General features: G+C 40.9%; 1 protein-coding gene across 1 annotated transcript in view; it reads right to left on the minus strand.

Moving 5' to 3' along the window:
• Positions 1 to 24,174, minus strand: part of CNTNAP5 (contactin associated protein family member 5) — a 773,827-nt gene that overhangs the window by 423,310 nt on the left and 326,343 nt on the right. The window contains exon 5 of the mRNA XM_087853915.1: positions 1,002 to 1,205. Within this exon, the coding sequence (XP_087710041.1) occupies positions 1,002 to 1,205 (204 nt within the window). The remainder of the gene's footprint in view (positions 1 to 1,001; positions 1,206 to 24,174) is intronic.

A 24,174-nucleotide genomic window follows, 5' to 3' on the forward strand; every position in this document is an offset into this window, starting at 1 on the left:
TGGGAATTCTGCTCCCTGCCCTCAGCGCTTGGTTCATTCTTCCTTCAAAACTACCTTTGAGCATACAAAGGAGGCTGAGCCCTTCTCTCTCTTTCGCTGGGATAGGAAATTGATTACAAGGAAATTACAATGATGGCCTACCTGTGGTGAAGCAGGCCATGCTAGATGCCAACCCACAGGGGGAGGATGGTGTCCTGAATACACAGGAGGCAGGACATTGTACTAATTTAGCTGGCATTTGGCAAGTCAGAGCTCCCCCTGGCACAGCCAGGGCACTTAAAGGAAACAGTGTTTCCCTTACCAAGACATGGCAATGCCCAAAAACTTAGACTTTCCACTATACATATGACCCTCTCTCTCCTTAACTAAAATCATCATCATCATCATCATAGTAGTAGTAGTAATAGTAATAAATAAATAAAAACAAAACTAAATTAAAATATTTCTTCTCCATTTTTCCCTTGGGACTGAACTTTCATAAATGTATCAATCAGAATAGATTGTGAGCAAGCTTCATTAAAATATGTGTGCATGTGTGTTAAACTTGCTCAAGTTAAATAGTATTAAAAGAGATAAACAGATAAATAAGTAGATAGATAAGTGAATATATATATATATTTATATATAAGTATACATAAGTAAATATATATGTATTTATATATATAAATAGGTAGATAGATAAATATAGATAGATAAGTAAGTATATATATTTAATATAAGTAAATAAATATATATATTTAATATAAGTAAATATATATATCAATGAGCTTGTAGTGATCCCTACCTACCAATATTATCTTGTTTCAAAGAATGCTTTCTATGGCTTAACTCTTTCACAAAATGTTTATTTTTTCTTCCCCAATATGTAAAAGGGGAAAATGTCACTTAGATTGTATTCCAGTGACTTCCACCTGACATACAAGGGCAATAAGAAACTGTGGCCCACCACAGAATAGGGTTCCTGATAGCTCAACATGGAAAGGAACAAAGCCTGACCCTACCCAAGCTGAGATGCAGGGCGAGCCTCCCCTTCTGGAGCTCCAGGGTGATGTGGTCTCCACGTTGACCTTCTCCATGGAACAGAACTCCATCTCCTTGCATGCTCTTGAACTTCAGAGAGATCACATCTTTGAGAGTGCTCATCAGCTTCTGATTGAACCTATACAGAAGGGAGCTTCGGCCATCAAAGTCAGCAACATCTGATTCTGGGAACAGGGAGAAATAGAGAGGGAGAGAGAGATTAGTGCATATCCTCAAAATTGTTCTTTCTGCTTCTCATCTTAGTTGTTCTCCAATTTATAGGAATGTTCTTGACATTTGGAAGGTCGCTTATCAACAGAAAGCATACAGAATAGACCCAACCTAATTAGACTCAGGGGGATTATTCATTCACAAGCAAGTATCACACACGGAGTCAAAGTGAACTGATCATTAGCCTGGAAGTAAAACCCCTCATTAGTGATATGTCATATTTTGCTAGAGGGGACAGGGTAAGAATACCACAAGTACCTATGTCAGGCTCTATGGTGTCAGATGCCTGGTAGTAATAATCTGTCATGATTCATTGTCATTATTAATTTGCTTCTGATAGTTGAAGCCACTCGATACCCTCATCTCAGGTTCAAGGTTAGACATGAAAAATGTGGTCTATTATTCCACATCTAACTGAATAGTACTATCTTCATAGAACCTTTGTTGAGAAAGATTCTGAGGCCTCCTCTGAGTTCAGTGGAAAAGAACGTGCAGTAAAGGAAGACTGCTGTTTGTATAGGGAGGGCAGATACATGGCATCCTTACCATCCCTGCCTTATCTTGTGTTAGTGATATATATAATTTGATTTTTTATATATAAAAATGGCCAATTATTATAATTGAATTATAATACATATAATTATAATTAATATTATTAAGCAAAAAAAGAGAAAGTCAAATAATCATGATCTAAATCAACTTATTTAGTGGATATGTATAAACATATCAGAAAATTTGGGGTGCCTGGGTGGCACAGCGCTTAAGCGTCTGCCTTCGGCTCAGGGCGTGATCCCGGCGTTCCGGGATCGAGCCCCGCATCAGGCTCCTCTGCTGGGAGCCTGCTTCTCCCTCTCCCACACCCCCTGCTTGTGTTCCCTCTCTCGCTGGCTGTCTCTCTCTCTGTCAAATAAATAAATAAAATCTAAAAAATAAAAGAAAAAGAAAATTATATGCCAAAATATTAACAGAAATTCTCACCTCACCAGAGAATATATAGAGATGTCAAATAAGTATATGAAAAGATGTTCCACATCACATGTTCTTAAGAAAATGCAAATTAAAACAATAAGGAATACCACTGTACTGTGATTAGAATGGCCTAAATATGGAACACTGACAACGAGAAATGATGGTGAGGGTGTGGAACAAGAGGAACTCTCATTCATTCATGGTAGGGATGCAAAATGAAGCAGCCGCTTTGGAAGACAATTTGGTGGTTTCTTACAAAACTAAACATACTCTTATCATACTATCCAGCAACCTCACTGCTTGGTATTTACACAAAGAAGTTGAAAACTTATGTTCACACAAGAATCTGCACATGGGTGTTTATAACAGCTTTATTCATAATTGCCAAATCTTGGAAGCAACCAAGATGTCCTTTAGTAGGTGGATGTATAAATAAACTGGTACATCAAGACAGTGGAATATTATTCAGCACTAAAAAGAAATGAGCTAGCAAGCCATGAAAATACATGAACAAAACTTAAATGTATATTACCAAGTGAAAGAAACCAATCTGAAAAGGCTACTGTTTGATTCCAACGACACAACGTCCTGGAAAAGGCAAAATCATGGGGACAGTAAAAAGATCAGTTGTTGCCTGAGTTGGGGAAGGGAAGGATGAACTGATGGAGTACAGAGGATTTCTAGGGCATTGAAAAGACTCTGTATGATACTATAATGATGAAAATACCATGTCATTATACATTTGTCCAGCCGCATAGAATATACACATCAATAGTGAACCATAATGTAAATTACTAACTTCAGGTGATTATGATACGTCAGTGTAGGTTAATCAGTTGTAGTAAATTTTCCACTCTGGTGGGGGATGCTGATAATAAGGAAGGTTCTGCATATGGAAGCAGGGGGTATGTAGGAAATCTGCAGACCTAATTTTTCTGTGAATCTAAAACTGCTCTAAAAAAACAAAGCCTTTACAAGTCAGTTAATAGACACTCTATTTAGGAGGTGTTCTATGTTATTTTCATATTATTTCTCCCATTATTTTTAATTATAAAAACTTCTACAAAGAACTTTTATTATTTTTTACAATAGAAAAAAATGTAAGGCTATTTAATATAACTTGAAACAGATTCATTATATACCATCTTATGTGGGTGGGACAGTGGTGAATGGGTGTATGGAGGGGGTGGGATTAGTCTTATTTGAAATCAAGTACTCAGAAAAACTCAGTTTTTCAGTATTCACCAAGAAATTAAAATGCTCAGCTTGAACATACACAATGATAAATTAAGTATATTATTTTGACCAAGTTCAAGCTGCCCAAATTGAAACATTCTTTGTAAAACCAAAATTCTGAAATGAAAGTAAAAATGAAATCATACTTTTACTGTAATTAGTTTTAAAGTGAAATTTCACAATTTATTCCTATGGAACAAAGCGATTTTAACCAAAAGGTTGCTAATGACTCTCTAGACTCAAAAATGAAATAATCCAGATACAGAGAGGTTTTCACCAATTCCCACCTCCCTTAGACCCCTCCCATACCATCCAATCACTATTCCTACACATGTCCCCTAATTCAACTCCTATCCAACCAAATGGAGGCTACAGACAACAACGTGTGATCAGTCATGGAATAATGAGGGTCATAATATAGATAAGGTCATGGATTTTAAACTATAGTAGTCATAGCCTGTTAGCTGATTCACTTTGGGCAACTCTCTCTCTGAGACTTGATTTCCTCATCCGTAAAATGGGGTAATTAACATCCTTTAGAGAAGACTGTGGTAAGAGTTAAGTCTGCTGACACATTTAAAGTGATAAGACATACAAAGTGATGCCATCATGTCTGGCACATTGTTTGTGTTAAATCGATAATAGATGGTGGGGGTATTAGTAGTGATTGTGACAGCCGGAGGGACTTGAGTTGCTAACCAGTGCAATCTGGTAGCTGACACTCCACCTTCTCACCCAAAATGGTGCAATTCCACTTTTTTATTCAATGGATTATTGCCCAGGGGATGCCAAGAGTGCCCCAACATCCCTTTTCTGCCATATTTCAGCTTCTCACACTCTAGTTGAAATTCTTTGTGTGTGTAGGGTGCATACATTATGAATCTATGTTCTCTTCTGAATGTTTCTTTCTGTTATTGCACCAGACTCCGGGTTAGGAACTGGATCCTTAGGAGCTTTGGTGTTGAGTGAGTGGACATGACACATACTATTTATGGACAGCCAAGATAATATGACTTATGAGCTAAAAACAGAGGGCACACCCAGTGCTATGGAAACAGAAAGCTGAAACACTATATTGTCTATGAGTGTGGGACAAATGCTTTCCTGAATAAACACGAAATGTGTTATTGCTTTGAAGACACACCTCACGCCTTATGTCTCAGCATACAGTGCCCAGGCTCTTCTTCTCTCCACTCTAGGGCCTTACACCCCTCTCTTCTGATCCATCATGGCATTAATGACCTACATTTCTTTCCCTCAAATGACTAGCTAGTCTAGTAACTTACTTGATGGAGTGTTGATGACCTAGGTTATCTCCAAGAAAATACATCTCCATATTGCCATGAAGCCTAAAGTTAACAGAGTAGTCAACAAACAGAAACAAAGAAAAACATTGTTGAAGTCTAACTGCCCCAGGTTTCCATTATGGTCTTGCTATTTACTAGCTGGAGGACTTGTGGCAACTTTGTTGACTTCTTTGGGCTTCAATCTTCCTTCCATGCAATGGAGCTAAGAGAAGCTCACCCTACGAAGTCATGGTGAGAATTACATAAACCATACCTGGAAATGTAGAATCACTCAGTATTTCACCCCCCCCCCATCCATCACTAATCCAAAGGCATTACTACAGCGGTAAAGATTTGTGCATTACAGTATAAAGATGATATGAAGAATATGGTTTGATTTGGTGTCTGTCATACCACACTGAGCAGGTATGCATTCAAGTCTACATCACCACTTGTCACATTCTTAAAATAGCCTTGTAACTGCCCTCCTTGATTCAATGTTTGCTACCTCCCTTTGACCCATTCTCTCATCCTCATAAAAACACAAGTAACATCACACATCACCTTCGCTAAAGCCCTTCAGTGAACTCCCTTTACACTCCCTTTAAATTCTCTCTCTGAGAGCTCTCAAGATCTGGCCTTCCTGATTTTCCACTTCATCTTTTACTTCCCTCCCCAACCCTGACTCCTCTTTATGCAAGATGTACTTTCAATGTGTGCGCATGTGCAACACGGGGATTAATCCGGGTAACATATGCAGAACACATAACAGGGGCCCTGTAATGGTGTAAATGTTGCTGTTGTTTTCCACATGTGAACTTGCTTAATTTCAATCAACCTATGAGGAATATACTATTATTCCAATTTTTCAAATGAAGAAACTGTGGTTCAAAGAGGTAAAGAAGTATGAAGTTAGCAAGTGGCAGAACCTGGATTCCAGCCTGTCCCAACTGACCTAACCTGTTCTGCGTGCACTGCGCACTTTCATGAAGGCTGCCCCTCTCTCGCATGAGGCTCTGATGTTCAGTTGTCAGGCAGGTGGTGGGCCTTTCCTAACAGGTTCCTCCCATTAGCTAGTCTCCCCTAAACACCCTGCTACTTAACTCATAATTCACCTCCCAACTGGAATTTGATTCTTGGTTGTTTCCTGATGTGTTTATAGTCCAGCTCTCCAGCATGACAGCGCATCTCATGAGGGCAGGGGCCAGATGTGTATTACCCACCTCATTAATTCAGAGCCCAGCACTGGACCCAGAACATTATGCTGCCCAGAAACACCTGTGAAATGACTTAGCGACCCAGTAAGGAACCTGTGCCCAAAGGTAATACTGCCAATTGTCCCCTGACTTCCTGTCACATCACTTGCCCACACCTTTTAAGAGCCTGGCTGCAGAATCACACTCAGAGCATTCATTTCCCTGGAGGCAAACACTCAGCCCCATGGCACGTGATGCCTACATGACCCACATACACATGCTCACTGGTGCAGAGGTGAGAGGCCCCCTTTAGAAAGCACAGAATTGACCTGATGGAGAGTAGAAGCTTTCCTCCTAGACTACCAACAGCTAATGAGAGAAATACTTCGCCAATCTAAGAGAACTCAGGCAAACACCCTGAACCTTTGCAATATGGGGTCACACCCAAAATGCATCAACCATTTCTTGGAAGGAGAAACAAGGGGTTAAAAAAGAAAAAAGAAAAAGAGGTTTACAGAAAAATTAAAACCTTCCCTAGCCAAATACTTAATACTTCCTCCCGGCATGGAGCTGTGTGAAGTACCCAGCATTCCCAGCTTCACTTGGATAAGCAGATTTCAAATGAAAATAATAAAGGCCAATATCTTTAAACTGTGGCTGTTAAGAAAAACAATTCTATTATATGCTGCTTTTTCCTTTTTAGATCTTATTGTAACCGCTTTGTCCTGACTCTCTTGTTCAGCACTTTCAGGACTTAGTTTGCAGTGTGGGATCTGGTTATGGACATGAACACCTTCCTTCATGTCTTACAAGCAACTTGAAAGAAGATTCTCTTTAAAAATACCAAGAAAGGGAAAAATAAGAGAAAAGAAAAAAGAAAAAAAAAAGAAAAGAAGTAAAACAGAGTGTGTTGGAAGGTGTGTAGAGATAGGCCCCTACTGGCAGGTGGAAAAGTGTATAATCACCTCAGAATATAGTTTTAAGGGCACTAAGAAAGTAACTGACAAAACTAAATATATCTTCCTTGTTCTTTATCGCTGCCTTTCTACGCCACCCATAGAGATTTCTTATTCTGGATGAAGTAATCCATTCTCTAGGGGAAAAAAGGAACAAATTAGCACATATTGCTTGATTTAATGCTCCTAACAGCCTTGCGAGGTCTGTATTTTTTCTCATTTGTAACATGGGGAAGCCAAAGCACAGAAAGATTATGTACCTTGCCCAAAGGCATACACATGGGAATGAGTTGTGTGACACAGCTGGTTCCCATCAATGTTTCCTCTTGAAAGTGGGGGGTTGGTGTAAGAACTACATGAAATTTACATCTCATACCTAACGAGAATGTACGCGACTTTGTACACTCAGCATCAAGCTTGCACTGGGGAGGATGTATGTATGTGGGAATGTGTATATAAGAAAAGAGATGCCAGTTTTTTAAGGATTTAGTTTATTTATCTGAGAGAGAGTGTGCGTACGCTAGAGAGAGCATGAGCAGGGGGAGGGGCACAGGGAGAGGGAGAAGCAGACTCCTAGATGGGCAGGGAGCCTGATATGGGACTTGATCCCAGGACTCCAGGATCATGACCTAAGCCAAAGGCAGATGCTTAAATGACTGAGCCATCCAGAGATGCAGGAGATGTCAATTTAAAAGGAGGGTAATGTTACGTAGGAAATTTCTTTTCCTTAAAAGTTGATATGAATTTCCCTGTGGTCCCTGCTCTTCTGCACTTCCTCTTTCACTCAGAGACCAAGTTTACTCAGAGCAGTGCTCTTCCTCAGAGGGCCAGGGAAACCACACAAACATCTGAGAGACTTTTTAGGGTAGACATGCATTGCCCTCCCCACCCTCGCTGTCTCCACTAAGCGCAAACCCCCATCCTAGTCTATTTCTGTGGTCTCGTTTCAGTAAGACATGCTTGTATTCAAAACTTTGTTGAGTCCCCTCAACATGGCAATGCCCATGTTCAGCACAGGTAGACAGTGATAAACTCTATAGAAGTCCCTTCTCCCGAGGGCTCTGCTAGAGACAGCAAACACACAATCACACATCCCTGTGATTGAAGAGGGTGAGCACTGTATGCTGGGGATTCCCAAAGGAGGGGTGCCTAGCCCTCTCTAAGAAGAGATAATGCTTCTCTTGAGTCCTAAGGGGTGAGTGAAAATCAAGCAGGCGAGGTGTGAGGACAGGGTATTGCCAGCAGAGGGAAGGAGCCACCTGTTTGAGGCACGGAGAGGACATGGGGTCAGATCTAGGATCTGCAAGGATTCAGGTTTGTTGGCAGACTGGCTCTAGAAGTGTGCTCTCTGCACCAGCAGCCTTGGTATCCCCAGAAGCTTGTGAGGAGTTTCAGGTTTTCAGACCTCACCACAGGCGTGTGGAATCAGAAACTCTGGGCATAGGACCCAGAAATCTGAGTTGTATTGAGCCGTCTAGGTGATTCTAATGCAAGCGAAGTCTGAGAAGCTCTGTGCTAAACCACAGACTGTCAGGCAATAGGGAATCCAGAGGCTGGGGACAGGGTCCGGGCTTTTATGATGGAGCATCCTGTTAAACATAATATGGGTTTCAATGTGGCCCTGAGGTCAATGGAGAAATAACTGTCAAAGTATTTTAAGTAGGGAAAGTGTATGGCCGGTTCTGGTTTTTAGAACTAACTCTGGTTTTTAGAAAGTTCACCTGTGTTGTTCGGTCAGTCCACATTCCCGTCCTGGCTACCCATCCCACCCCTCCCCAGTGGAGTTACCCAATTTCTTCTTTCAGCATTTCTTATTTTATTCACAATGCTGGCTAGAACACAACTGTTAAGATATTTAGTTCCCAGAGTGGACAAATTCTTCCTCTTTCTCAAAATCAATTTTTAGGACCTCATTATCTCGAATTCAGTTCAATTCAATTTGTGGTTCGTTAAGGTGGTTATACATTGGTAGATTTCTCTAGAATATGAAGGCGAGCCCGCTTGGGGACCCCAAAAGTCTTCAGGATAAGGGCAGGTCCTATAGCTCAAAAAGCTCTCCTTTTAGGTCAAGGTAAACCCAGCACACACTCCCCTCCCTCCCAGTGGGGCTGAGAAATGCCAGTGCTGGCCGACTTCCCACCAGGCCCGTAATTGCTGACCCAGCTGTCATAGCTTGTTTTCTGAGAAAGAGTTCTGGAGGCATATTCTGGCATAGTTGAAGGATGTTGGTCGCTTGTCAACAAACCAGCTAAAACAAGGACTCCACTGAATAAAAGATTCCAAGCTCAAATCCCCAAGTGAGCTGAGAAGGATTCTGGCGTGGGCCCGTGACACAGACTCTGTTTTCTCACAGGCATGAAAGCCCCAGCTCAAAGCGACAGGAGAAACCATTTATTCACCCTGAGACAATTAGTCCCACTCAGACTCTTTGGTTGTTCACAGTAAACATGATTTTCAATACAATTACAGTGTGAAGCTTAGCTCATGATACATTATATAAGAAAAATGATTATTATTCAGACCATAAACTTGCACTCAGGACTCCAGGTCTTTGGCTAGCAATCCACAAACCACAAAGGTTTCCACCGTCTGCTCAAATTTACACTGATCCTCCACCAATCCTGACTTTTCCAGGCCTTATCAGAAGCTCTTGATAACCTCAGATGAACTGTGAAAGCACTGTCAGTTTCCAAAGTTAGCACTGACAACCCCCAAGAATCGCTTTCCTTATGGAACTTCTGACATTTCTGTGTATGATAGCAGGGAATACACAGAATAGATCTCAAGAAAACAACATGGAAAACAGTCATAGTACAAAAAAAAAAAGGCAAAACTTTGAATTCCAATCCTAACTTTAGCAGATAGAATTTTTAGCTCTGACAGTCAGATGTGCCTTCTTAAAATGCCTAGGTTTTTTTGGATAGCTTAGACATGTCGACATCTCTGAGCACACTTAACATTTGTAGTTCAACTGGACTGTTCACTAACTCCAAAGATTATGCTCAAATAGCGTAATCATTTTAAAGAACTTTTTAAATTGTAGAGACCCAATAACAACAACAACAATTAATGATAATAATAATTATTATTATGAATAAATAGTAGAGATCTCAGGGCACCTGGGTGGCTCAGTCGGTTAAACGTCTGCCTGCAGCTCAGGTCATGATCCCAGAGTCCTGGAATCGAGTGTCTCGTCGGGCTCCCTGCTCAGCAGGGAGTCTGCTTCTCCCTCTGCCCCTCACCCTGCTCTCAAGCTCTCTCTCTCTCTTTCTCAAATAAATAAATAAATAAAATCTTTTTAAAAAATTTAAAAACCGTAGAGGTCCTTTGATTTGCTTGTTCTTAAATTCACTGGCAGATATGAGGCATACTTTGTACTCTTTTTGGTCACTGTGCTGAACTCTGAGATGCAGATGATTGAGACATGGGTGGTTCCATCCAGGGACTCAGACACAGTAACATGAAAGCCCAACAAATGAATTGCCTAGGTGGAGAAGGAGGTGATAAAGGAAAGCATAATTACGGCCCATACAGCTTGTTGCGCAAGTAGGGACTTGTGAGACTTAAGGGGAGCATTGGATAACTCAAGTGGAACAAGAGCATGGACCAGGACTGGGTAGAACTAGCTGGGACATGCAGTCACCCCAAGTAAAACGCATGGGGAGGGCCACGGGAAGTGGAGGGTCACAGCCACCGAGGGGCAGCAGGTTCACAGAAGGTTTTGTTAAAGGAGTACTGCTTCACAAATCCTGTGCACAAGTTCCCAGAAGGAATGATCAAGGAAAAGCCTGACCCTGAGCATCCAGCCCTTGTTGTGCAAATAGTATGACACAGTTATGAGCTATCCCCTCACCTTATCCACCATCAATAATCTTCAGACACAGTGCACAAATGTTCCCTGTGAAAGGGTCCTTATGCAAAGAGACACGTTTAAATAGGAGTGTCAAAATTGGAGAAAAGAGCTGCTATTTCCCACCCTAAAACTATTTTTTTTTCTAAAATAAGCTTTATCATGGTTTCAGTTTAGGGGGCTATTGAATATCCCTTGCTAATGATTCTACCTGGGCATCATCTGTGAAAGTTAGTGAGAGGAGGTCAGTGAGGGGAACAAATCACTCCAGTGACCATCTGGACAGACAGTAAACAAAATAATAAAAATAATAATAATTAAAACAACAAAAAACAAAAACACTGTAATGGGCAAGGCCTTGACATTTGTAAGGAAACCTACTACTGCATAAAGCAGTTGATCTAACTATTAATTCACTTTGCCTCTTAAGGTTCCTTTATTTATTTATTTTTATTAAAGATTTTATTTATTTATTTGACAGAAAGAGACAGCCAGCGAGAGAGGGAACACAAGCAGGGGCAGTGGGAGAAGAAGAAACAGGCTCCTAGTGGAGGAGCCTGATGTGGGGCTCGATCCCAGAACCACTGTATCACCCAGAAGCCCCTTAAGGTTCCTTTAAAATCACAACCATTAGCATACAGGTCCCAGGGATTAGAGCCATACACTCAGTCAAAATGCACAGTGAGCTGCAGAACATCAATTCATCAGGAAAAATTGTTAGCTATAGATCCCCCCCCCTTTGCTAGACTTATTAAACACTTGGTTTCCTCAACCTCCATGTTTAGAAGCATTTCTTTGTCTGCCTTTTGTAGCAACTAAAAATCCTGAATTCTTATAGGGCAGGAATTGTCTTGTTTGTTTCTATACTCCAAAGCCCAGCAGAGAGGGGGCTTACTGAGTAATGTTCACCTTCTGTTGGAGGACTTTCAAGATTCTCAATAAGAAAAGTTATTCCAGATTTATCAGAGAAGTTGACTTAAGGTAGAATATCACAGTGTTTTCAGGTTCATGTGTTTTCACTGCAGATATATATGCATATTGGTCTCTTGACAGAGGAGATTTTTTGGTTATTCTTCTGTGAACTAAGAGAAAAGAAAGAGAAAAGAAAGAAGTTGACTAACTCAAATTTTAAGACCTTTCTGGACCTCAATTTCCTCCTTTATAGAATGAAGGAATTGCAGCAAGCATTCATGAAGGTATTTCCTGTCATACGATGCCCCCAAAGACCCCAAAGACTGGGGTCTCCAAGCCCTCCAGCCTGACTGCTATCATCCTGTCTCCTCCAGGGTTTGCATAGCTATAAACCTGGCCTTTTGAGGTCCCCTGTGATATGGGCCTTAACATGCCCAAGATGAAATTTACAATTTTGTGGCTTCTATCATGTATGAAAAATGGCCCCAGATGATGAGAACAACAACAAAGTGAGCAGCTGAAGCTAGGATGACAAAGAGATGTACTTGGGGAAAAAGAATGTGACTTCAGCTCTGAGGCTGATGAATTTTGGATGACACCACTTGGCCATAATTAACCAAATAGGGGCAAAGTGGGTTTTTTTTGTATGGAAGGAGACAACTTGAGTTATAAAATGACGATTGTCATTTTTAATGAGATTGGGAAGCCGGACAGATCATTATGCCTTATCAGAATTTATAATGTTTTTTAAAAATAATTAGTTTCCCATATGGGAAGGAATTCAAGTTGAAGTCCCGAGACAGAAGTCCACATAGCCTAAAGTCACCAGATGGCCTGATGAGGGTATATAAAAGTTTACCTCCTTCTTCTGAGGTACAGGCGGAATTGTGGTCCTGAATAAGAGGGAAAAGGAAAGATGGAGAGAAGTGTGGTGGCCAGCTTAAATACAGACGAAGATAATGATGTTCATAGCTAATACTTTTTGAATGCTAATCATATACCAAGCACTGTTTCAAGCAATTTGCACATATGAAATGAGCATTATTTTTACCTCTCTTTTCACTAAAAAGGAAACGGTGTCCACAGAAGACCCAAGATTGTCCAGGATTATACAACCAGTAGGTGATAAATCTAGGTTTGCATCTCTGGTGGTGAGTGTGCCCATGTGTCTAATATTATTGTACACTATCTTTAAAAGTGTCTATATTTCATTTTAAATTCTTGAGATTCACAATCACAGACATGAAAATGACAATGAAGTCAAAGAACAGAATGACTCTCATAGTTAGAAGAGGAATTTGGGAATAGGGTTTTAAATTCTGGCCCCATACAACAATTCCCTAGGAAGAACAAAAAATCACTTATGCTGGGGCCTCTACCCAGATATTATGCCTTAGTTAGTATTTAGAAACAGCATATCCCCCAGGTGATTCTTATGTAGAATTAGGTTTGAGAATGCAGGTAAGGGATAAAGAAGTAAGGAGCTCCTGGATTGGGCAGTAGCTAAACTCTGTCCCTGGACATTTTAGCTATGTATGCTCAGGAACTGAGGGTTGTTCACTTTGGGTGCTGTGAATAAAGCAATAATATGGGTGTTAGGAGACTGAATATGATGCTTTCTTTCTAGTAAGATTTTCTCATGTCATAGGACTAAATTCTTTCAGACACATAATGAAAATCCCAAGGATATAGGAACAGTATAGAACCAGGTTCAAAACCTGTCTCAGAAGCCCACTGGTTGTGCCATTTTGGGGAAGTTGTTCATTCAATAAATTCAATTGCTATTAGTTGAAATGGGCCTCATTCTGTGCTATGAACTAAGTATGTAAGTAGATATGGTCCTTGAAGCTTGAAAACTGGTAGGTGAGACAGGTAATTCACAATGAAATATACATGTAAGTAGCTACTAGATATCTATATCGATCTATCTATTTCTATCTTTCTCTCTCTCTGTATATGTATGTATTCATTCTGTATGCTAAATGTTTGTATCTCCCCAAAATTCACATATTGAAACCTGATCCCCAGTGTGATGGTGTTTGGAGGTGAGGTTTTGGGGAGGTGATTATATCAATGGGATTAGTGCTCTTATAAGAGAGAGGCAGAGTTCCCTTGTCCCTTCTGTTATGTAAGAACACTATGAGAAGATGGCCATTTATGAACCAGGAAGTGAGGCCTCACCAGACACCAAATTTCCAACCTCCCAAACTGTGAGAAATAAATATCCGTTGTTTATAAGCCACTCAGTCTATGGTATTCTGTTATAATAGCCTGGCCAGACGAAGACAGATCCCTGTTTTGAAAGAAAAGAATGGTATGCTTTAAATTTTTTTTTAAATACAAGTAACTTTATTTAAATTCGTAATCAAGTGGCATCTCTCTGAGAAAAAGATAATAAAGCTGAGATGATTTAAGAGTTGAGCTCAAGGGGAGCCCGGGTAGAACAGTCGTTAAGCGTCTGCCTTCAGCTCAGGGCGTGATCCCGGCGTTCCGGGATCGAGTCCCACATCGGGTTCCTGCGCTGGGAGCCTGCTTCTTCCTCTCCCACTCCCCTGCTGTGTTCCCTCTCTCGCTGGCTGTCTCTCTGTCAAATAAATAAATAAAATCTTAAAAAAAAAAAGAGTTGAGCTCAAAAAGGCAGAGGGGGTAAAACCATATGATAGTTGTCTTTCTCTGCTTGACTTATTTCACTTAGCATAATCCCCTCCAGTTCCATCCATGTCGATCCAAAAGGTGGGTATTCATCCTTTCTAATGGCTGAGTAATATTCCATTGTATATATGAAGCACATCTTCTTTATCCATTTATCTATTGAAGGACATCTTGGCTCCTTCCACAGTTTGACTATTGTGGACACGATGAATGGATAAAGAAGATATGGTTCATATATACAATGGAATATTACTCAGCCATCAGAAAGGATGAATACCCATCACTTGCATGGACATGGATGGAACTGGAGGGGATTATGCTAAGTGAAATAATTCAAGCAGAGAAAGACAATTATCATATGGTTTCACTCATATGTGGAAGATATGGAATAGTGTAGAGGACCGCCGTAGTGGAAGGGAGGGAAAACTAAATGGGAAGAAATAAGAGAGGGAGACAAACCATGAAGGACTCTGGACTCTGGGAAACAAACTGAGGATTACAGAAGGGAGGGGGAGTGAGAGGATGGGGTAACCGGGTGATGGGTATTAAGGAGGGCACATGTTGTAATGAGCACTGGGTATTATACGCAACTAATGAATCATTGAACACTACATCAAAAATTAATGATGTACTATATGTTGGCTAATTGAACATAATAATTAAAAAAAAAAAAAGAAGAAGGCAGAGGGGTTGCGGAGACCTCCAGACAGAGTGATCAACCCATTCGAGGGCCCTGATTTAGGAGGCAGCATGGCATGACAGAAGGCAGAGCAGAAGCCAACAGTGCTTTAGCCCAGGTAGGGAGGGGACATCTCGGGGTGGTAAGGCCAGGGAAGTAAACGAAGGGCCAGATCCTCCAGGGCTGCTTCTACATGCACATGAGTTTGGTTAAGTGCAGGCAGAAGCCAGTGAAAGGTTTTCGGCAGGAAGTGGCTCAACTCTGCATTTTATGACAATCCCACTGACTGTTGCAGAGATAATAGACTAAAAGAAAGAAAGAAAGAAAAAAAAGATTGAAAGTGGGTTGCTGAGTTAAAAATCCAGGTGATAGGAGATGTAACTGAACCAGGCTGGAGGAAAATAAATGGACATATTTGTTATGAATTTTGGAAGAAATGCTGATAGAACTTGCTGATGAATCTGCTATGGTAAATAAGGGAGAGGAGAGATTTAAAGTAAGTTCCCCGTGGTTGTTTCAGGCAACTGGTGTTAACTACTGAGATAGGGAAGTCCACAAGAAGAAGAAACTGAGCGTGGTTGGAGGGCACAAGTTGATTTTAAGTGTTCCCTTTGGGATATGTTAAATTTGAGCTATTTATGACATAACCAAATTGAGATATCAATCAGGCAAATGAATATATATTTTTAGAGCTCAGAAGAAATATTTGGCTTAGGATGCAAATTACTTAACTTATCTAAAAGGCACTTCACCTTTATAAATTCCTCTCTTTGTATAGTACATAGGAATAGTCAGCCATTCCTATTTGAAAGACTGTTAAGTTTGGAGTATGTTGCATCATACTGAATATATTAAATGACAGTGGAGGAGGAGGATATTGATGATGACGGTGACCTCTCCAATGGAAATTGTAATTTAATGATGGAAAAGTTGCCACCAACAGGGAAGATACTGGCTTTCTCTCCCAGAAGAGTCGCCATTAATCGTAACTCAGAATGGTACTCCTCATTCCTCCACCTCTTCTTTTGTAGTCTCTACAGGAGATGAATTACTTTGCACAATTCAATATCGACATCTTTATTTCAAGTGTGCATCTTTACATCAGAAACTCAGTGAGGTAGCAGGACCCATTTCTTTTACTTACTTGGTTTGCCCACACAAACAGGTTTGGCCAAAAATGAATCAAACGGAACAGTGGTCAGAGGGAGAAAACACCCATGCAAAACTCAAAAACCAGATACCCCATTTGACAACAGTGTTGACACAGGAGGAAAAATGGTAATGGAGGAGGTATTCAAGAATTCTCGAGAATTCATTCTATGAGAATGTAATGTAGCAAGCTTGGTTGCCAAGCACCCATACATGGAAAATGTGTCATAGCCATAATGAACTTGATGCACAGCAAGAAGAGGGTATAATGTACTCAGAATACTATCTAGAAGGATGTTAAAATTTATTTTCTTGGTTCTCCATGGAATTATTTAGCAGTAGCAATAGTAATAGAAGACCTTGTATTTTAGTCTTTGTAGAATGCCATGGGAGACCACATTTGATCCTATTCTTGAGCACAGAGAGAGAAGGCTGCCAAGAACTAAGATCCCAGAGCCTATGACAGCAGAAGTAGAGACAAGAGCAGAACATATCTGAATCCCAGAGGCCCCTTGTCTGATAGAGGATAAGATTAATGTATCCCAAAAAGGCAACATGTAGTGGTGATACAGGGATTTCCTCTATGGATGCACTATGGATATAGTACATTACTACTAGCTGTCAGGTACACAGACTACTGACTACATACTCTGCTCCATGCTTGATACAGAATAACTCTGAAGTGACATCACAGTCTTTAAAGTAATTACCACTGTGATTTGCAGATGAGGAAACAGAGGCTCAAAGAAGTCAACAGGGTTTCCTGGAAGGAACATGTTTTTAAGAACAGACCATTTGTTCCATTGTTCATATCTGAGCACACAAAAGGAATCAGTTGCTTTGAACATCCTTTGTCCATGGCACTGGTGAAATGAAAGCAATGGGAACTTGTGTAAAATGAGATAGTAACTCTGGAATGTATAAAAGGGAATGAAGTCAGGGCGTGCCTGGATGGTGCAATCGGTTAAAGCATCTGACTCTTGGTTTTGGCTCAGGTAGTGACCTCAGGGTCACGGGATGGAGCCTCATGTCCATGCTCAGGGGGGAGTCTGCTTTTCTGTCTCCCTCTGCCCCTCCCCCTGCTTGTGCACTCTCTCTCAAATAAATAAAATATTTAAAAATAAATAATAAAAGGAAATGAAGGAGATCAAGAAGAAAAGATTTTAAAAACATTAATACTTAAGGAAAATGGAAATATGCTTTTACTTCTAGAGATTTTAAGGCAAAATAATACCAGAACAGCCTAAGGAGGCTCTAAACACATTCAATTTGGGAACTGCAACCACTGATAATCTCAGTTATTCAAGGAGAAAAAGTGTGAGGTATTAAAAAAACCCATGTATAAGGAAGATTCTAATAAGCTCATAATTTTTATTACTTATAAAATGTGTATATATATGTATATATATATACTTGCACACACAAGAGAAAGGAGGCATTCATTAGAAAGAGTTTATAAAAAAGTATTATAATTTTAAAAAGTACATAAAATAAAAAATGCAATAATAACTTTCAAAAATGAGTGAGAGTGGCTAGCCTCTAGATCTAAAAATTAAATACACATTAAATATTCATGGAGCATATAGCAGTTTTCAGACACTGATCTAGGTCCTGAGTAGCAGAAAGGTAGGACATGATCCCATCTTTTTTTTTTTTTTTAAGATTTTATTTATTTATTTGTCAAAGAGAGAGAGTAAAGCATGGAGCAGCAAGCAGAGGGAGAAGCAGGCTCCGCATTGAACAAGGAGCCTGATGTGGGACTCAGTCCCAGAACCCTGAGATCCTGACCAGAGCCAAAGGTAGACACTTAACCAACTGAACCACCCAGGCATTCTGACATGATCCCATCTTATAGAACAGACTGGTGATTAGGTGGGGAAGCACTAGGTAACTTTAATTTAACAAGATAAAACCTAGAACTGAAACATAAAACCTAAAACGGGATCACATGACAAGGTCCAGGAGGCAAAAATATTTCAAAAGTAGGTGATATTTGAGCTGGCTGGTGAAGGGCAATCAGCAGTCAGCCTGGTGAAGGAGAAGGAGGATTTTTCAGGAGAAAAAACGGCAGCTGCAAATATGAAACTCTGGAATCCGGAGAGGAGCTCATGTCTTTGCAGGGAACTGTACATGTACACTCAGTGGAAGTTGAATATGGGGCATGCAGCAAATGAGAGGGGCAGAGAACTGTGGGCTCTTCCATACACTATAAGGAGCCCTTGAAGGGAGAGTCGGTGCTCCTCTTGGGAAGGTCCTAGAAGCAGGGAGACCAGCAGAACAGCAGCTGACATGCTGGCTGAGAAGAGGGACAAGCATGCCTTGGGAGAGTCGCCAAGGCACAGAGGCACCAGGACCCACAGGGTCACGTGACTGGGGTTTGCAAAAGAAATCTGCAGGCATGGGATTTTCAAGCCAGGTTTGAAGAAAGAAGAAAGAGGGTCAAAGAAAGCAAATGAAACAGAACAAAGGCCTCCTGTTGGGGCCAATTCCACAACGTTGATGGATGACTGAAAGACAGTGAGAGAAGGCCTGCTTTGACTTCTCCAACCAGGAGAATGGTTTTTAAACTGGAAAGTGTGAACCTTATTAAGAAGGAAGTGAAGCCCAAGAGAACTTAGAAAAGAGGAAGGACTATCTCTTACTATCAATGCCTTTCTTCTTATACGCCAGATGAATTTTTTAAGGTACTGAAAGAAAACGCTGGAGCAGAGAGAGGAGAGTGGCTTCATTTCCCATTTTCCTGTCATTGCCTCTTGTGCACTAAAACAACAACACCCTGAGGCCTTGCCCCTGCCTCCCCATGTGCCAGCCTCTCCTGCTGCCTGGAGATCCCTTCTGTGCTGGGGAAGTCACTACTCAACTTTTGAGATGCAGCTGAAGTGGACGATATCTCCTGAATCTTCCTGATACCAACAGTGACACCTGCTTACTTTGCCCTCTTTGCCCCCGTGGCTCCCTTTGAAGATTCCTACCAGACACGTTCAGTCCTTTTTTGGCATGTTTTTATTTACATGTTCGTTACCCCATCTTTGATTATCAGCAATGTCAATCATTCGACAAATGCTTACTGAAAGTATACCAGATACCCAACATACCTGACAGGCGCAGTGACTGCCTTTTCAAAGCCTAGAGTGTAGTTGGGGGAGGCATATGTCAAAGAAACAATTATATACTCAATTAATGATATGTGATTATAAAAAAGTGTTTCAAAGAGAAAAATACAGAACTTCTAAAAGTCTGGGAAAAGGTCTTGTTTATTTCTTATATCCCTTAGGGCTCTGAATAATGCTTGCTGTATCTTTTTTTTTAAGATTTTATTTATTTATTTGAGAGAGAGAGAGAGAGAGAGAACATGAGCAGGAGAGAGGCAGAGGGAGAGAGAAAGGGAGAAGCAGACTCTTCACTGAGCAGGGAGCCCGACATGGGGCTCGATCCCAGGACCCCAGGATCATGACCTGAGCTGAAGGCAGACACTTAATCGACTGAGCCACCCTGGTGTCCCACGCTTGGTGTATCTTAAGTGCTAAATAAAGTTGTCAGCTGAATAAATAAATGAGTGAACGAATGAATGAATGTATGAATATGCAGATATTTCAAACTGGTAAAACTTGAAGTCTTAAGAAATTATAGAACTGTAAGTTTTCTACCAATCTTGAGCAACATACCCGAATGGAATTTTGAGAAAAGGATTTATAAGCCCATAGGAAAAAGCCAGTTGCCCAGAAACTACAATGGGTGTATTGCAGAAGAATTACATGGTTGCCCACGCTGAGATTGGGCTGATAAATGTATCCATTCATCCCACAGATGTTTATTAACTACCTATTTGTGCTCACTAGGTACTGAGACTTAACATACAAGGTGCCTGTTCTCATGGAACTTACATTCTGGGGCAGGGATTTAGGGAGGCAAACAACAAACAAATAAGCCAAAACAAGAAACAAGATTCTGGTTTGTGATACACATCAGGAAGAACATAAGAGCACATCACACAGCCAGGGGATGATGGTTGATGCACAGGGAGTAGGGCAGGAGACTTTCGAGAGGCCACCAGAGTGGACTTCTCTGAAGAGGCAGCATCAGAATTAAAAATTGCATTGGCTGAAGGAACTAACTATGTAAATTTTTGGAAAAAACTGCTCTGTGCCTAGGGAACAGAAAATGCAAAGGCCTGAGGTAGAAAAAGCCTGGCATGTTTCCGTAATAGCAAGAAGGCCTCTAAGGACAGGAAGCAGTAAAAGCAATTTGAAGAGGTTGGCATGGAGCATCCAGTAAGAAATTTTACTTGCCAGAAAAGAGTCTCGATTTTATTTTAAGTGAAGCAGGCAGGGGGCTGATACCATTTTATCTCTTATTTATAAAGATCACTTTGGGTGTTGCCTGTTAAATAGGTTTGGGGACACTGTGGCATGGAGCAGGAAGTCCTGCTGGAAGGCTACTGAAATACACAAGGTGAGTACTGACAAAGGCTGCAGCCCTAGAAGGCAGGAGAAGTGCGTCGATTGAGGGCATGGTTTGGAGGACAGAGCTGATAGAGCTGCTATGGACTGACTGTAAATAAGTCACACGGGAACATAAGTTACAGGATAGGAGGAATCAAGACTGATTCCTGGGTTTTTGCTCTAGCAAGCGAGTGAAGAGTGGTGCCATTTACTGAGATGGAGGGAGATGTGAACAGCAGGTGTTGGACAGGATGGTAATCCGGAGTTGTGTTTCTGCCCTATTAAATGTAGTAGACTTTCACATGGAGCCATCTAGCATATTGCCTATATAATTCTAGAGGTCATGCTAGGAGATGCAGATGTGACCGTGATCAGCATATCCACAGTATTTAAACTTATGGAACTCTGTAAATCCAGCTCAGCCTGGGGTATAGCTGGAAAGTGGAAGAAGTCCTGAGACTGAGCCCTGAGGTTTAGCATAGGTCACAAGTGAGCTAGTAGGGGAAAAAACAGGTTTTTAAAAAGCGAAAGTGGCTAATTGAACCAAATACTATTGAGGGGTTGAGTGAAGTGAGAAAAATGAAGTGACCATTGGAGTTGGCGATGTGGAGGTCACTGGTGGTCTTGACTAAAGTAGTTCCTGTGGGGCATTCTACATTAGTTGGGATTCCCCCAGAGAAATGGGATTAGGTGATAGATAGATAGATAGATAGATAGATAGATAGATAGATAGATATAGAGAGATATAGATATAGATATATATAGAGAGAGATGTTGGTAGATGATAGATGATAGATATAGATAGATGATAGATGATTGATGATAGAGATAGAAAGATAGATGATAGATAGATAGATAGATAGATAGATAGATAGATAGATAGATGATAGATAGATAGATGTGCAGATACAGATACAGATATACATACATTACAAGGAATGGCTTACACATTTGTGGGGTTTGGCTAGACAAGTCTGAAATTAATCAGGTCAGGAGGGGGCAGGTGGAAACTCTGGTGGGAGCTGAAGCCGCATAACACGTGTAGAAATTCTTCATCCTCAAGGAAACCTCAGTTCTGATCTTAAAACACTTTGACTGACTGAATCCAGCCCACCCAGACATCAAGGATAATCTCCTTCACCTGAAGTTCAGTGATTGTAGATGTTCACCACATCACAGTAACACTTAGATTTGTGTTTGCTTGAACATCAGGACTGCAGCCTAGCCAAACTGACACTTTAAACTGAACACCACATGTGTACAGATGGAATAGAATCAGCTGCAGTGAGCCTGGAGGTGAGCAGGTGGAGTCAGTAACCACAGACAAGGTTTGTAGAGAAGCTATTCTGGGAAAAGGAAGGGAGAGAAGGAGAAGTAGCTGCTAAGTAGGGCCATGGAGCTTTTGTTGGTGGTGCTTTGTTTGATAGCTTATATAGCAAAGTTTTATGTTTTTAGGAATGATCCCATTGAAACGAGGGATAAGATGATGTTGAAAGAGAGCTGGGATCCAGAGGATACGCTGAGACCTGTTTTTAGATAGAAATGAGAGACGGGTTTTTGGTTTTTGTTTTTTCCCCAAGGAAAGAGCAGCAAAACACCAAACACGGGGACTACGGACTGAAAAGGACCAGGTGCTGGCTTGAGGATGGTCACAGACACCTGCGTCCAGCAGCTCCCCCAGGCGGCTAACATCCCATCACTCACACTAGGTACCCAAGAGTAAGTTATCCCCTGAGGGGATGCACTCAATAGACAGGGAGCCTACCTGGAGAGGAACCCATGAATGACTGGACTACTCCAAATCAGGGGCTGTTAATTTGGTCAAGAATTGGGCTTTAGCAGATCTGTGGACTTCCCAATATTGTAGAAAAATCTACTTATAAAAAAAAATGTTACTGTGGGCACTTTTCTTTCTTTCTTTCTTTTTTTTTTTTTGGATTTTTTATTTATTTATTTGACAGAGACAGCCAGCGAGGGAGGGAACACAAGCAGGGGAAGTGGGAGAGGAAGAAGCAGGCTCCTAGTGGAGGAGCCTGACGTGGGGCTCGATCCCAGAATGCTGGGATCACGCCCTGAGCGGAAGGCAGACGCTTAACGACTGCGCCACCCAGGCGCCCCACTGTGGGCACTTTTCTTAAGAGAGGGTCCCTTGCAGCCATCAGATTCTCAAAGGGGCCCGGCACCAGAAAAAGTTGAATATGCTGCTCAAAGTTCTCTTTCAACCCTACAGCCTGCTATTTAATTTAATGTTCTGAGTCTTTCTGTGCATGCACATAGAACAATGTGCATGAAGAACAAGGACAACAGGCTGGACTGGCAGAAAACAATGAGGACATGTTAAATAGTAATAGGATTGTTACACCAAAATGGATGGCTGAAGTTATAATATAAATAACCTTTTTACTTCAGCATGAAAGCTTAACATTGTACTTAAAAATAAAGCTCAGAGTAGTGACAACTGTTATCAAGAGAAGAGGTAACAAGAGAATCTGGGTGTGCCAGAGATCCTGGGATGGGAAGCATATACCCTCATAGACCTTCTATGCTTTGTTATGGAAGGGCTAGCATGGAAGGCAGTGTCTCCCTAGCCTCATGGTTTGTTGATGTATCTGTTGTATTAACACATTCTTTCTGTAAGGCTTGTTCAAGATAAAGACAATCATTTCACAAGCAAATCCCCTCTGTGCAGAAATTTATTTTTACTAGACATTCTGTGTCTGTAGCTTCTCTAGGGAGCTTGTTAATACTCAGCTTTCTGGGTCCCTACACCCAGAATCCTAATCCAGGATGTATAGGACATGGCTAGGCAAATGCATTTTTAAGGACAAATCCAGATAATTCTGATACAGGCATTCGGTTGACCACATTACAGAAAACAATACAAGGACATAACCGAATAGACATTTCAACAGGACCTGTTGAACTAATTTTAGTGGTAGCAACCACGTGTGTTCATCCATTGGAAGTCATTGGGTTTTGCATGTTAGCAGGAGGTGTCACTGCTAAAGTAGAAAAATAATTTATGATGATACAATTTTAGATTTAAATATAAAACATACAGGGGAGAATTATAGGAATGACTACATTTCTTACATAATTGTTACCTTATTCTAGAGTGATTGCCAGCTCTATGCATGTTAACAACCTTTCTTATTTGCAAGATGGAGCACCACTTCCACATTCAGTACCAACAACTCACAGACAAATGGATGGCTAGCATAATTCCAGGAAAGAAGCATTCCCTGGGTTACACGACTGAAATGCTCCTTTTCCTTTCTTCTGGAACAAGTGAAGAGGGAGAACCTTTTTTCCTCATGGTTCTGAAGGAGGGGCAAATTTATAACACCTCACCCCACTTCTGGGAAAGAATGGAGCTCAAATTACTCTTCTACTTCAAGGACAAATGATGCTCAAACTCCAAGAGCTCTTAACTTTGAACTTTGTGTTGTTGTTAAGCTCTTATCATGTTATTATCACCACAAAGCTCCTTCATTCTAGACAGAAGAGTTTTTTACATTTTCAAAAGTGCAGAAGTTAGTAGAGACTTGAAAGAACGTTAAAACAATTGAGATCACCATCTCAATGTAGATAAACTG

Source organism: Ursus americanus, chromosome 1, assembly GCF_024610735.1.
Source record: "Ursus americanus isolate L20-20 chromosome 1, mUrsAme1.1.p, whole genome shotgun sequence".
In the NCBI taxonomy this organism is placed as follows: Eukaryota; Metazoa; Chordata; class Mammalia; order Carnivora; family Ursidae; genus Ursus; species Ursus americanus.